The following is a 16,240-nucleotide window of genomic DNA, read 5'->3' on the forward strand; positions in this document are numbered from 1 at the left end:
TTTAATGAAGGTGGCTATTCTAAACAATAGATTTTCAATGTAGACAAAACAGTTTTATATCAGAAGGAGATGCCATCTAGGACTTTCCTAGCTAGAGAAAAGTCAATGCCTGGCTGCAAAGCTTCGAAGGACAGGCTAAATGCAGCTGGTGACTTTAAATTGTAATCAATACTTGTTGACTATCTGAAAATCCTAAGACCCTTAAGAATTATGCTAAATCTACTCTGCCTGTGCTCTATAATTGGAACAACAAAGCCTGGATGACAGCACATCTGTTTACAATATTGTTTACTGACTATTTTAAGCCTAATTTTACTGTTGAGACCTACTGCTCAGAAAAAAAAGATTCCTGCCCGTGTGACTCAGTGGTTGGGTGCCAACCCATGAACCAGGAGGTCACGGTTCAATACCCATGAGGGCACATGTCTGCTTGTAGGCTCCATTCCCAGTAGGGGGTGTGCAGGAGGCTGATTCTCTGTCATCACTTATATTTCTATTCCTCTCTCCCTCTCTCTTCCTCTCTCTGAAATCAATAAAAACATATTTTTTAAAAAATAAAAGGAAGCTACTCCTGACTCTAGGCTGCCAGGAGCTCACGTGGCATTAAAAAAAAAAAAAAGATTCCTTTCAAAATATTACTGCTCATTGAAAGTGCAACTGGTAACCCAAGAGCTCTGATGGAGATGTACAGTGAAATTAAGGTTGTTTTCATGCCTGCTAACACAGCATCCTTTCTGCAGCCCTTGAAGGAATAATTATTTAAGAAATACATTTCATACACCTATAGCTGCCATATTGTGATTCCTCTGATGAATCTGGGCAAAGTAAATTGAAAACCTTCTGGAAAGGATTCCCCATTCTAGATGCCATTAAGAACATTTGTAATCAATGAGAAGAGGTTAAAACATCAACATCAACAAGAGCTTGGAGGAGTTTGATTCCAGCCCTCATGGGTGACTTTGAGGGGTTCAAGACTTCAGTGGAGGAAGTAATTGCAGACGTGGTGAAACAGCAAGGGAGCTAGAATTAGAAGTGGAGCCTGAAGATGGGACTGAACTGCTGCAATCTCATGATAAAACTTTAACAGATGAGCAGATGCTTCTTATGGATGAGCAAAGTGGTTTCTTGAGATGGAATCTACTCCTGGTTAACATACTATGAAGACTGCTGAAATGACAACGAAGCATTTAGAATGTTACATAAACTCAGCTGATAAAGCAGCAGGGTTTAAAAGGATTGGCTCCAATTTTAAAATAAGTTCTCCTCTGGGTAAAATGCTATCAAACAGCACTGCATGCTACAGAGAAATCATTCATGAAAGGATGAGTCAATTGATGTGGCAAAATTCACTGTTGTCTTGTTGTAAGAAATTACCACAGCCACCTAACCTTCAGCAACCACCACCTGATCAGTCCTGATCTGTCAGTAGCCATCAACATCCAGGCAAGACCCTCCACCAGTAAAAAGATTAAAACTTGCTGGAGGCTCACATAAGGTTAGCATTTTTTAGCAATAAAGTATTTTTTAGTTAAGGTATTTTTTAGATATAAAGTATTTTAGATATAATATTATTGCACACTTAATATACTGCAGTATAGTGTAACTATAATAGATGCTCTGGGAAACCAAAACATTTGTGTGACTCGCTTTATCACAATATTCACTTTATTACAGTGGTCTGAAATCTGTAATACCTGTGAGGTATGACTATACTCTTCAAGAATGAAATTTATTTGCCCTAGCCAGTTTGGCTCAGTGGCTAGAGTGTCGGCCTGTGGACCAAAGGGTCCTAGGTTCAATTCTAGTCAAGGGCACATACCTTGGTAGCACGCTCCTCCCTGACACGGGCCCTGGTCAGGGCTTGTGCAGGAGGCAACCAATCAATGTGTTTCTTTCACATCAATATTTCTCTCTGTCTTTCAGTCTCTCTCTAAAAAAATCAATGGAAAAATATTCTTGGGTGAGGATTTTTTTAAAAAGAGAATGAAATTTATTCACACAGATCTTTACTTTTTAAGGCATTTTTCTTAAATGCCTGAGACTGTTTAGCAAAAATAATATTTTGTGTAAGTTTTAGCTTAAAAATAAGGATTTTAAAATGACATTTTAAAAGATTCTCTTTCTCCCCTCTTCCTTCCACTCCCCCTTCTTACACACACATGCACACACACATACACACACAAAGTTAATATTATTAAGTGAGCAATGCACAGTGTGATGATCCCAGAGACTCTAAAAAATTAAATCTGTCCCCCAGAACTCTTGGTGCTTCAAATGCCACAATAAAAATTTCATTTTTTGGCTTATACTAATAGTACTTTATCTCTTACTAAAACTCTTCACAATAACTGGTAATACTTCTCTATACTTTTCTTTGAACAAATATATTAGATATTTACTTCAGAGAAGTTTTGGATTGGTGGGAAAAGGGAGAGTGTAATGAGTAGATGAATAAGATTTGAAGAAAAATTTTATGCATAATTTTCATGTGTTCCTGGTGGGTGTCTTTGTGTATGTATTTCATTCCAAGTTCTGAAAGAACCCTACATTATCAGCTCATTGGCTACCAAATGTGAGCAAAGGAAACTTAAGCTCTACATCCAATATCATAACTCCCTAGACTTCTCAGGTTTATTTAGTAACTGTGCTAAAGTCAACATGGTAAGAAATAATTCAGATAGTACCTATAGAATACTTACATAAATGAGAGAGAACCATTTGAGCTGTGGTTCCCAGTCTTTCCAGCAAAACAATATTGTCATTATTAGCCCATCTCTTATCTGAAATTTGGAATAATTCTTCTACTATAAATATACTAGAGGCCCGGTGCATGAAATTTGTGCACGGGGGGGCAGGGGGGATCCCTCAGCCTGACCTGCACCCTCTCCAATCCGGGAGCCCTCAGGGGATGTCCTACTGACAGCTTAGGCCCGCTCCCCATGGTTCTCTGCTGTCTTCGGGGCCCGCTTGGCCATTCTCAGGTCAGTGCGGGCGACAGCTAAGCAGGCCCTGCTGTGCACGATCTGGGGGGCCTGCTTGGCCACTCCTGGGTCACCACGGGCGATGGCCAAGCAGGCCCTGCTCTCAGCGGCCGTCCCCCAGGACTGGAGGACTCCAATGGGGCTGAGAGGACTGGACACCACCATCTTGTGGCTATGGGCACTGCCATCTTTGTGTCAGAGTGATGATTAATTTGCATATTACTCTTATTAGATAGGATTTATTATGAAATAAATATTGAATTTCTCCTTTTAACATAAAATACATTTAGAAGCAAACCAAAGCTTCTGAATAAACTGAGTTCACACAATTTCAAACAAAAACAAAGAAATAACATTTGTATTAATGTGTGTGCCTAACTGCATAAGTAATGCACAATGTTTATTAGGTTGTTTGAAATACTGAAAATAATTCAAAGATCCCTGTTACTAGTATATTGTTCTCACAGAGGTAAAGACCCCATGAAGGAAAACACTTCCAACTTTCCATTTTACAGATGACACACTAAATGGCTTGTCTAAAGCACACAGGTCTTTCATGACACAATTAGAATGCAAACTCAGGTAGGGGGTGGGTGGAGGTGGAGGAGGCATAGAGGGGATAAATGGTGATGGAAAAGAACTAAAATAAAATAAAGAGAAAAAAATACCCCAAAAATGCAAATTTAGTTTTTTCAACTTCAACAGCAATAATTGATACCCTCTACCATGTTGCTTGGCCTTTTGGTGCAGATACTTGGGAATAATAAATTAATTTAAGAATGTCTGTAAAAAAATAAAGAAAACAGATTCCAGCTTTAACCATGTTGGAAAACTTTCAGGTATAATATAAATAATATAGAAATTTGTTTGAAGACATCCTCAGGAAAATTACAGTGAAAATATTAAGTACTGACTAAAATCACATCATTTGCCAATGTCATGTGCTAAAGTCATGTGCTTCTGCTGGAGCAGGAAGAGGGGACGGATATGGATTAAGGTGGGAGAGGAGTCAGGGAAAGAGTCCAATGAACTGATTATAAGCTACCTCAGCTACCTCATTCACAGGAACACATTCTAAAAATATATCTTCACCAGTTCCAGCCCCTTGCTTATTCTCTAAGGAATATTTCTCTTTACCTGTTTGCTGACATGAAATTTTTTAACAGCAATAAAATGCTTCTAATTAACTAATAAAAGACACAAATCTTAAAATTCAAATGCCAACTAAAGGAAAAGCCAATCAACAAGTATAAATGACTGACAGTTAATCAGTTCTAAAGTTAGAAATGGGGTGAGGAGAACAGAAGAGCCCTGGAAACCTGAAATGCACTGCGTGGAAAATCGGGATGCAGAGAAGGGTGTTAACACTTCTTATAACACTTGCTATTTTTCATTGGACCTCTGATCACTTACATCAGCAGAAGTTGGACTCCAAGGAATATCAGTCATGGATGCATACAGCGAACAATTTTAGTTGTGGCCGTTCAGCATTCCATTCTGCATAGTTCTGGTGAGTTTATCAGTCACAATACCCTGCTCCCCCAAGGGTAGGCCTGGCCAATCATCCCCTTGGCAACAGGGACTGATGTGAAGAGTGGGAACATGCCCACATAAAGCCATAGTCCTTTTCTAGAACTAACAGTCCTTTTCTAGCACCAATAGGAAGAACTGCTTGTGTGCCCAGGGCCATAATCCCTCCTAAATGAGCCATCCAGTCTGCAGTAAACAGAATAAAGCTAGCATACAACGAGAAATGGGGAAGAGCAGACAAAGAGAGATGGAAAGTGTTGGTGTTGAGTAACTTGCTCCAGTTCCTGATCCCCACAGCTTTCTTCCACTGTGTGAGCTCCTCCATAATATACTTCCCAGCTGTGAGAATTCACTGCTGCTTAAACGAATTGGATTTCTGTTTGCTTACAAGTATATGAAAGAATATTAATAATGTATTTTTGCCATGCTACAATTGCATATAGCCCTGATTTCAAGGGTTTAGAAAACATGGGTTTTTACAAATCCTAAACTTGGTTTACAAAAGGAATTTTTAAAATAACCTTCCTTAAATCAGGGCATCACACTTGTAGGTAAACAATAATGATTACACCACCACCTCTTTACAAGATTTTTCTAGAAAACCCTTAACTAATCCGGAAAAAAATATGCGATAAAAAATTAATAGTATTAGTGATAGTACTCAAGAGAAACCCTGTGTATGTGATTACAAACTCAATTATTAAAATCCAAATAACAATAAAAATGTATTTTAAATGTATCAATAAATATAAAAATAACATTTTATATTACTTACTTTAATTTCTGGTTGAAACCAATTCTGTGTCTTTGTGTCAAATACATGAACATCATTATGCCATCCCCAGAATATCTGCTCTTCCTAAAACAAATTTTTTTTTAATATTTAAAAGATTTTATAACTTTTAGATTATTGTTATAGTTTTATTGAATATTTACGGGTTAAATAATAGACACTTTTACAAAAATACAGCTGTTACCATAGTCATAAAGCTAATGCATACAGCAGTGGCTCACAAAGTGTGGTCCCCAGACCAGAGCAGTATCACTCAGCAACTTCTCTTCTCATAGTATCGCTTGCAGGATGTCATAATTTACTTGTTAACAATTTTCCAATTCCCTCAAAGGATTGTCTCTTTTAAAATTGCAGAGGACAGCCCTGGTTGCTGTGGCTCAGTTGGTTGGGCATCATCCCATGTACATAAAGATTGCTAGTTTGCTTCCTGATCAGGGCACATTCCTGGGTTGCAGGCTCAATCCCCGGTAAGGGGCATGCAGGAAGCAGCCAATTAATGATTCTCTCTTATCATTGATATTTCTCTCTCTCCCTCTTCCTTTCTCTCTCTCTAAAAAAATCTTAAAAATAAAAATCTTAAAAAATAAAAATAACATTACAGAGGATATTTATATTTTAAAATCTGTTTTTCTAAAGTACATGCTTAGAATCCCTAATCTTTGCTATTACAAACTTTAGGGGACTATGAATCCTTTTTCAAAAAAGTTACAATCACTCTACTTAACCAAGCAATTTGCTCTTATAGGTAAAATTTGCTCACTTTCTTCTTTGTCTTCTAAGAGACAAAAATATCATCAAAGCAAAGATTTAGCAGTTATATTGTATTTAGAATCTTCCAGATTGTTAAAATCCTCTATTGCAGCTTATCTCTATACCAGATTTATCTGTATGTGAGAAACACATCATTGTTGTCAGGACTTGTCAAACTAAAAATTTTACTTAGTTTAAAATCTAAACCAAAAAAATCCACTATACACCCAAAATTTCAGAACATGATCATTAGCCTAACTGTACTAAGAGAGAAAAAAAATGAGAGATTTCACTGATGAGTAAAAATAGATCTAAACAATGGGAAGTTTTATTTCTGAAAATTATCAATAATACTATAAGTAGCAAAGCTTTAAACATATTTCATATTAAAAGCTAAAAAAATGTAAAGACATGGAAAATTTTAAAAATACCCACAAAGAGATATACACAAAATGTTCATATACACTAATAATGTACAATAATAATGTATGCTAGTAATAGGTAAAACTGAAGAGTTACTGTGTATCTTGGGGGATCAATTTTTTTAAGTTATCTTTTAAAATATTTCATTTTTATACATTAGGACTACTTTTATTAATTATAGTTTATTCTCTAACCAGTAAGATTAACTAGGAAATGAATATCTCTACTCACTCACTCCTGAATAAGAGTTATAACTAGTTCTAGTACACATATCTAAAAGCAGGTATATGTCAGCAATAGCCATTCTGGTTACCTATGGGCAAGTTTTTCTCAGTTGCGCTAAAACCTCTACTTGTCTAACAGAAGCCTCTACTTGTGTTTCAATAGGTATAAGTGATTAACTATGTAAGAAAAGAAATTACTCTTTCAGTAGCCATGAAGGTGAGAGAACTTCCTCTAATTGAATCCAAATTCAAAAGAGAACACTTTTTTTTTCATAGTCAACTATATAAAATGAAAATGAGAGAGTGGGCTCATTATTTCTAAAAACTTTAAGATAACAAACACTAAATTAGAGGAAAATGTAAATGGTGATTACTCTCTTACCCAAGATGCATCATGAACATCAAAACAGTCTTGGAGTTCATTGTGTCTCCTACACCCATAGCCACCAAAATATATTAATCTGAAAAACAAATATAAAAGGAGACACTTAGAAGTTCTACTTCCACTTTGTTCATAGACAATTGAATGAGATAATTTCTCTCACCCTAACAACCTAAATAAGCCAGATATAGTCATGTGCCACATAAAGACATTTCAGTCAATGACAAACTGCATAAATGATAGTGGCTCCTAAGATTGTAAGGGAGCTGAAAATTTTATATCACCTAGCAATGTTGCAGACATAATGTTATTGTGCAACATATTATTCACATGTTTGTGGTGATGCTGGTGTAAACAAACCTACTGCGCTGCCAGTTGTACAAAAGTATGGCACGTACATTATATACAGTACATACTACTTGATAATAATAACAACTATGTTATTGTTTATGTATTTACTATACTTTCTATCATTATTTCAGAGTGTACTCTAATTATTTAAAAAAATGTTGTGCCCTGGCTGGTTTGGCTCAGTGGATAGAGTGTCGGCCTGCGGACTAAGGGGTCCTGGGTTCGATTCCAGTCAAGGGTAGGTACCTTGGTTGCGGGCATATCCCCAGTAGGGGGTGTGCAGGAGGCAGCTGATCAATGTTTCCCTCTCATCAATGTTTCTAACTCTCTATCCCTCTCCCCTCCTCTCTGTAAAAAAAAAAAAATCAATAAAATATATTTTTTTAAAAATGTTGTAAAACGGTAATGCCATGTTATGCTGGAAGCAGCCTCATACATATTTTGTTTATGTAGTCTCTTAATTGCATCATTTTCTCTTGTGCTTGATTTAATCTCATATCTTTTACACAGTAACACACAGTACAAGCTTGTAGTCTAAGAGCAGTTGGTTATATCATACTAGAGGCCCGGTGCACGAATTTGTGCACCAGTGGGGTCCCTCAGCCTGGCCTGAGGGATCGGGCCTAAACCAGCTCTGCAACACCTTCCCAGGGGTCCTGGATTGCGACAGGGCGCAGGCCAGGCCGAGAGACCCCAGTGCTGCACGATCAGGGCTGGAGAGGTTGGCTAGCCAGGAAGGGACTGCGGGATGGCTCCAAGGTGTGTCCAACCCGTCATGCTCAGTCCCGATTGACTGGACCCCAATAGCTAGCTAACCTACCGGTCAGAGCATCTGCCCCCTGGTGGTCAGTGCATGTCATAGCGACTGGTCGACCAGTTGACTGTCTGCCCCCTGGTGGTCAGTGCATATCATAGCAACCTGTAGACCGGTCAACTGTCTGCCCCCTGATGGTCAGCGCACATCATAGCGACTGGTCGACTGGTCAACTGTCTAGCCCTGGTGGTCAGTGCACATCATAGCGACTGGTCAACTGTCTGCCCCCTGGTGGTCAGTGCACATCATAGCGAGTGGTTGAGTGGCCCTAGCATATCATTAGCATATTATGCTTTGATTGGTTGAATGGACGACTGGACACTTAGCATATTAGGCTTTTATTATATAGGAATAGAGGCCTGATGCACAAAATTCGTGCAGGGGCTCAACCCCCACCATCGTGGCAGCTGCCTCTGCCATGGCCCCCGCCTGCCGCGGCTTTGTCCAGAAGGTTGTCCGGAAGGATGTCTGGTCTAATTAGCATGTTACACTTTTATTATTATAAATAGCCTAGGTATGCAGTAGGCTATATCATCTAGGTTTGTATAAATACATTGTATGACATTTGCACAATGACAAAATTGCCTAACAACATATTTCTCAGAATGCATTCCCATCATTAAGTACTGAATGACTATAAACTACAAAACCATAGTTTAAAAAAGTCAAAGTGCTAAAGGAACAAAAAGACCTAAAGGAACTAATTCCACTTTAAGCAAAAAATAATAAAAAAAATAAAAAATAAAATAAAAAATAAAAATAAAAAATAAAAAAAATAAAAAAAAATAAAATAAAAAATAAAATAAAAAAAAAATAAAATAAAAAAATAATAAAAAAAAAAAAAGGAACTAATTCCAGGAAATGATGAGCTTTCAATAGAAGAGAAGAGATTCGTGGCTGCTTTCATTCCTGGTGTAACAGCAAGAGGAAGAAGAATCCAATATAGAAAACACTGTACAAGAAACAACCCAAAATTTTAACAGCCACATGTAGACTGGCACAGTAAATAAGAATCTTAAAAAATTCAGGCACATACTGCTGGTGGGAATGCAGACTGGTGCAACCACTATGGAAGACAGTATGGAGTTTCCTCAAAAAGCTGGAAATGGAACTCCCATTTGACCCTGTGATCCCACTTCTAGGAATATATCCCAAGAAACCAGAAACACCAATCAGAAAGGATATATGCACCCCGATGTTCATAGCAGCACAATTCACCATAGCTAAGATCTGGAAACAGCCTAAGTGCCCATCAGTAGATGAATGGATTAGAAAACTGTGGTACATCTACACGATGGAATACTATGTTGCTGTAAAAAAGAAGGAACTCTTACCATTTGCAACAGCATGGATGGAACTGGAGAGCATTATGCTAAGTGAAACAAGCCAGTCAATGAAGGAAAAATACCACATGATCTCACTCATTCATGGATAATAAAGACCATTACAAATTTTTGAACAATAATAGATACAGAGGCAGAGCTGCCTCAAACTGATTGTCAAACTGCAGTGGGAAGGCCAGGGAGGGTTGGGGGGCAGGAGGGAGGGGGGTAAGAGATCAACCGAAGGACTTGTATGCATGCATATAAGCATAACTAATGGACATAAGACACTGGGGGGTAAGGGAGGGCAGGGGATTGTCAAGGGCGGCGGGGGGTGGGGGGAAGGACACATATGTAATACCGTTTGTAATACTTATTATAATATTTTTTTTAAAAAGAATTAAAAAAATAATAAAAAAAATTCAGGCACAGTGGGAGTTTTAACCCACTCAACAACTCTTTTGCATAGTCATCAGAGAGGGCTCATGATTAGTTAACAACAGCTGGAAGCAAAAGAGAGATGAGCAAACCTTGAGGCAATTGGAGTTTTCCTCCGAAGTGTGGGATCAGGGCAGAGATCTGAAGGAAACACCTTAGAAGTACGCCAAGCCATTATGGCATACAGGGTGACTTCCCCCAAAAGGCCAAAGGAGGGGGTGCAAGGCTGAAAGAGACCTCCCAAGGTACAGAAAGCATGAGGTGGGAATGGAGAGCAAAGAGAACTCCCTAGTGACTTGAAGACCTACCAATCAGGCTAACAACACAGAAAGATCTCCCACAGTTCAGAGAGGTGGAAACACAGTTGTGAAGCTCAGCTGAAAATCTCTGGGTGATCTCTAATGCTCAAACATGCGGCTCTAACAAAGGAAAGTCTTGATCCTGCCTCAAAAATTTGAAACTAATAGTAAAATTGAATCAAACTAAAGTTACAACACAGCCCAAACACAAGTCAACTACAGATTACTAGTATACTGACTCAACTCACACTAGCAGCTTAAATAAAGAAGGGCATTTCTTTTTCTGGTGATAAGTATTATTTATTCCAATATTTACTATTCTTTCACAGAGAATGTCTAGTACAGGGGTGGGCAACCCCTGGCACTCGTGCCAAACATGGCACGCCAGTAACTTTTGCTGGCACGTGAAACCCTCTCTTATAATCTTCCATTTACATTTTTTTTCTTAATATCGACTTTTTTATTTTTCAGATAAATTCAGTGTAGGTGCATCTTAGATAAATAAATAATTTTACATAACAAGTTATCTTAAAGACCATAGACATGGATTGACGAGAGAGGGGAAGAGCAATTTCTATGCCTCTGCCTTAACTCTCCCTGCCTTCCTAGATCCGACCAGTGTTTTGGTTTCATCCACATACGCTTGTGAATCTTTGTTCTCAGTGATGAATTTTGTTAAGTCTTTTAATAGGAGTAGCCTGACGGATGAAAGTAGTAGTTCGTGCATATCTCTGAAGGTCACGAAATATAAACCTGATGTAAAATCTCTGTCATCAGTGATGCAGCAGCAAAAGTCCCACTGATAATATCAAACAGAGTCATAAAGTTTTCTGTCGGACTATCAGTGTACATGTATACATTAAAAAATAAATGTATTTTTCATCATTATATACTGTGTTTTTGTCGCTCAAATAAATTTTATTATTTCTTCAAGGTTCTTCACATACGTACACCTTAAGAGATATCAAGTAGGCGTAACATGTTCTCAAAAAATTAGGGTTGGCACGCAGAAGAATTTTAAGTCAGAGATTTTGCTGGTTTTGGCACGCACTCACAAAAAGGTTGCCCACCCCTGGTCTAGTATATGATGAAAAAAATTATAAGATACACAAAAAGACAAAAAAAGTGACCCATGATTGAGAGAGGAGAGAATCAATATAAGCTGACACCAAGGTGGCCCAAATACTGGAATTAGACACTGCCTTTAAAGTAACTATGATAAAAATGCTTATGAACCTAGTTTATAAAAGCTGGACAACATGCAGGAAGAACTCAATAATTTCAACAGAGACATGTAGCCATGAAAAAGAACTAAATGGCCTGGCTGGCGTGGCTCAGTGGTTGGGCGTCGACCTATGAACCAGGAGGTCATGGGTCGATTCCTGGTCAGGGCACATGCCGAGGTTGCAGGCTCGATCCACAGTGTGGGATGTGCAGGAGGCAGCCAATGTTTCTATCTCTCTCTCCTTCTCCCTCCTTCTCTGAAATCAGTAAAAAAATATAAGAAAAAATAAGAACTAAATGGAAATACTGAAAGTGGAAAATAAGATGTCAGAAATAAAGAATTCTCTAGATAGGAATCCTATCTCGTCTATTATAAGTGGACATGGCAATGAAAAATATCAGTGAATTTGCAGACAGGTCAATAGGGTCAATAAAAGATAACCAAGTTTTTAAAAAAGAAAGATCTCAAATTAATAATATCCCAAATTAAACCATTGAGAAAAAAAGAGCAGGGGCAAGGGGACAAGGAGCCCAAGCTCTTGGAACAATTTCAAATGGTATAATGTGCATGAAACAGGAGTCCCAGAAGGAGGAGAGACAAATAAATGTGTAGAAGAAATATTTAATAATTACCAAGTACTTTCTAAAATTGATGAGAGATATACAGCCACCAACTCCAAAAATTCAGCACAGCCCAAAAAGGATAAATACAGAGGAAAGTACATGTAGGCACATTTTAATCAAATCAATAAAGAACAGATAAACAACAACAACGAAAAAAAGACGTATACATGGGAACAAAAACACAAATGAGAGTGAATTTCTCACTAGAAAAACAGAGGCCAAAAGGCATGCTAAAAGGAAAAAAAAATAACCTGTCAATGCAATGGGTGGAAAAAAAAACTACAGGCAAAATTAGAAATTACCTTGAAATAAATGAATATAAAATAAAACAAAACTAATGGGATACAGTGATGGCAGTGCTCAAAAGGAATTTTATAGGTATAAATACCTATGAATTTTTTAAAAAGAAAGATTTCAAATTAATAACATAATTGTACAAATTAAGAAACTAGAGAGAGCCCTAACCAGTTTGGCTCAGTGGATAGAGCGTCGGCCTGCGTACTGTAAGGTCCCAGGTTCGATTCTGGTCAAGGGCATGTACCTTGGTTGCGGGCACATCCCCAGTGGGAGGTGTGCAGGAGGCAGCTGATCGATGTTCCTCTCTCATCGATGTTTCTGACTCTCTATCCCTCTCCCTTCCTCTCTGTAAAAAATCAATATATTTAAAAAAAAAGAAAGAAACTAGAGAGGGGGGGTGGAGCTAGACCCATAGATGACAGAAGGAAGGAAATAACAAAAACTAAAGGGAAAATAAACAAAATATTTCATAGAAAAACCACAGAGAAAAAAACAAAACCAAAAGTTGGTTCTTTGAAAAGATCAATAAAATTGACAAATCTTTAGCTAAGTTGACTAAGAAAAAAGGAGAAAAACATCAGAAAAGACATTCCTGGCAACCTTACAGAAATAAAAAGGATTATAAGAAAATACTATGGGAAAGTGCATGCCAACAGATTGGATAAACTAGACGAAATAGAAATATTCCAGGAAAGAGTACTATCAAAATGGCTCAAAAAGAAATAAAAAATATGAATAAACCTATAACAAATAAGATATTGAATCAGTAATCAAAAAACCACCCAACAAAGAAAAACCCCAAACCAGATTGCTTTACTTGTGAATTCTACTAAATATTGGAAGAATTAATACCAATTCTTTTCAAACTCTTCCAAAATATTGAAGAGGAGCAAACACTCTAAATCATTCAATGAGTCCAGCCAGATAATGATAGTACAACAAAAGAACACTACATATATCTCATAAGGGATTAATATCCACAATAAGTAGAGAACTCCTACAAATCAACAACAGAAAGAGAAACAACCCAATTTTTTAAATGGGCAAAGAACTTGAATCGACATTTCTGTAAAGATATGCAAATGGCCAAAAAGATGCTCAACATCATTAGTCACTGGGGAAATACAAATCAAAACCACAATGAACATCACTTCACACCCACTCTTATGGTTATTATAAAATGAAACAAAAAAATAAGAACAAAAATAAAAACAGAAAATCACAAGTGTTAGCAAAGTTACGGAGAAATTGGAACACTTGTACATTGCCAGTGGGAACATAAAGTGGAATAGTAACTGTGGAAACAGTTTGATGCTTCCTCAAAAAGTTAAACAGAGAATTATCATATGACCCAACAATTCTACTCTTAGGTATACTCAGAAGAATTGACAATAGGGACTCAAACAATACTTGCAAGTCAATGTTCATAGCAGCATTGTTCACAGTAGCCAAAACATGGAAACAACCTATGTGTTCATCAACAGATGGATAAACAAAATGCAGTCTACACATACAATGGAATATTATTCAGCCTTAAAAAATGAGTGAAGTTCTGATACATACTTACAACATAGAAAACTTTGAAAACATTAAAATGGCAAATGTTATGTTACATATATTTTATCACAACTTTCTGAAAAAGTATGGTAAAAAGTAAGTCTCCCCGCTACTCTTAGTCACTCAGTATCGGTGTCTAGGTCAACCACTGTGACCAGTTTCTTGTAAACACAAAAGTAGAAAAACTTTAAAGGACCAGAAATACTTTGTAGGTTTGATGGACAGAAAATATGAAGAGGTGAAACAGAATTGGTAGACGTTAGGAAAGAAATAGAAGGAAAAAAAACACATTTTGGAAATGAAGATAAAGTCACAAAGGGCAAAAGACAGAACAGACATCTCAGAAAATATAGTAAAGCACCACAGAGGATAGAAATAAGAAAAGTCAACAAGAAAAAAAAATGAGTGAAAAAATGATAAACATGCAGGGGAGAGTTAAGTATCTGTAACTGAAGTTGGAACAGAGAAATAAAAAACATAATTAACAAAAATGGTGTTGAATGAAAGGGAGAGGTAGAAGGAAGAGGCTACATTCTAATTTGATTGATACTTAGAGTAGAAAAGGAGATATTGTTTAAGGAAAAAGAAAGCTAAAGGTAATATATTAAAGTATGAATATAAGCACTAGAACTGCTGAAAGTCCTACACAATGCAATAAAGCAAATAAAAAGTATAAGGATTATAAAGGAAGGGAAAAAATGACATTATTCACAGATATTCTGATTATGTACAAAATTCAAAAAATCTATTGTTAAATTATTAGAATTAATAAGAGAACTTAGTAGGGGTGCTGACTACAAGGCCAATATATATTAAAATCAATTCTGTTTCTATATACTAGTGACAAATAGAAAATGAACATTTTTTTTGTTTTTGTTAATCCTCACCCAAGGATTTTTTCAATTGATTTTTAGAGAGAGTGGAAGGGAGGGGTGAGAGGAGAGGGAGAGAGGGGAGGAGAGACAGAGACAGAGATAGAAAGAGAAATATCTATGTAAAAAACACAAAATTGGTTGCCTCCTGCACACACCTGGACCAGGGCCAGGGATCGAACCTGCAACCCAAATATATACCCTTGATCAGAAATCGAGCCTAAGACTCCTTGGTTCCCAGTTCAATGCTCTAACCACTGAGCTCTGGCCAGGTGGCTCAGTTGGTTACAGCATCATCCCATACATCAAAAGGTTGCGGGTTCAATTCTGGATCAGGTCACAGCCACTCATCCTGGGCCCCAGGAAAAGAGAGGGCAGAGCAGACTAGAATTGTCTGAGGAGAGTCTGAGGTTTGTAACTCTGGGGAGGGAGATGGGGAAGACAGCTGCCAGAGTCCCTGTGCTGAGTCATTCTTTGATACCACAGTCACCTTGGGTGGAGTACTCCTCTCTGTGCAGTATCAGCCTTAGGGAAAACAACTGCCCAACTCTTTGGACTCCAACTTGCCCCACCATGCCAAGCTTAGGCCCTGCTGAGGAGACAGCTGCCTTGGCCAGGGTGTAGAGGTCTGAGCAGACACAGGGGATGTCAGTGATTGAGTTCTGTACCTTTGGAGCAGGAGCAATTCCCTCACTTTTCCATGAATCTGACTGGCGCTTCCCCTCATTGGAGGTCTGATAGAACCACCCTCCTGTGTTCAGCAGACACAACCTCCAGGTTCTGGAGGCCCCAGGTTCTGACTTCTAGTGGCTTTGCCCTGATAAGATGGAGGCAAAATCCAGGACAGACTGAATCATGTGGCTCTAGGACAGGAATCATAACCACCATCATCCCTGAAGCCTGGACATATCCTCCCTTTTACAGGTAATCCAATAGTCCCATCATCCTGACTCCACCTGAGGGTCTTTCAGTGACTGAACCCAACAGGCAGCCAGCAGGTAGAGGCAGGAGGAGGCGGATCTTGTTGTGGTGCTTTGGGACTTTTGCTGACCTGCCACCAAGCCGGTGCTGATAAAAGCTGGCCTAGGTGCACAGCTTGGTCCTTCCCATGGGTACCCAAGCCCAGCAGAGGTCACCACAAACTGTGGATTGCTTGTAGCTCCAAACATGTTGCCAAGCAAGGGCCAGGCACAGACAGTGTCTGATATTGGCCTACACCAGAGTCCAATCCAAGAGACCCAGAACCAACACACCCAATGGCCAGGTTCAAACAACATCAAAGCAGGATCCAATAAGCTTAATAAACAGCATATCCGAAGGGCGATCTCAGTTTGCACTAAACTCTGCTGAGATGAATCC

General features: G+C 38.2%; 1 protein-coding gene across 4 annotated transcripts in view; it reads right to left on the reverse strand.

The window, feature by feature from the left end:
* KLHDC1 (kelch domain containing 1) overlaps positions 1 to 16,240 on the reverse strand; it is a 114,456-nt gene that overhangs the window by 35,257 nt on the left and 62,959 nt on the right. For all 4 annotated transcript variants that reach the window (XM_070431470.1, XM_070431454.1, XM_070431463.1 and 1 more), the window contains 2 exons: positions 7,084 to 7,162; positions 5,287 to 5,370 (listed from right to left, as the gene is read on the reverse strand). In XM_070431470.1, the coding sequence (XP_070287571.1) occupies positions 5,287 to 5,370; positions 7,084 to 7,162 (163 nt within the window). The remainder of the gene's footprint in view (positions 1 to 5,286; positions 5,371 to 7,083; positions 7,163 to 16,240) is intronic.

This window comes from Myotis yumanensis, unplaced genomic scaffold (genome assembly GCF_028538775.1).
Source record: "Myotis yumanensis isolate MYYU_CA2020_CCGP unplaced genomic scaffold, mMyoYum1.0.hap1 SCAF_1, whole genome shotgun sequence".
NCBI classification, from domain to species: domain Eukaryota; kingdom Metazoa; phylum Chordata; class Mammalia; order Chiroptera; family Vespertilionidae; genus Myotis; species Myotis yumanensis.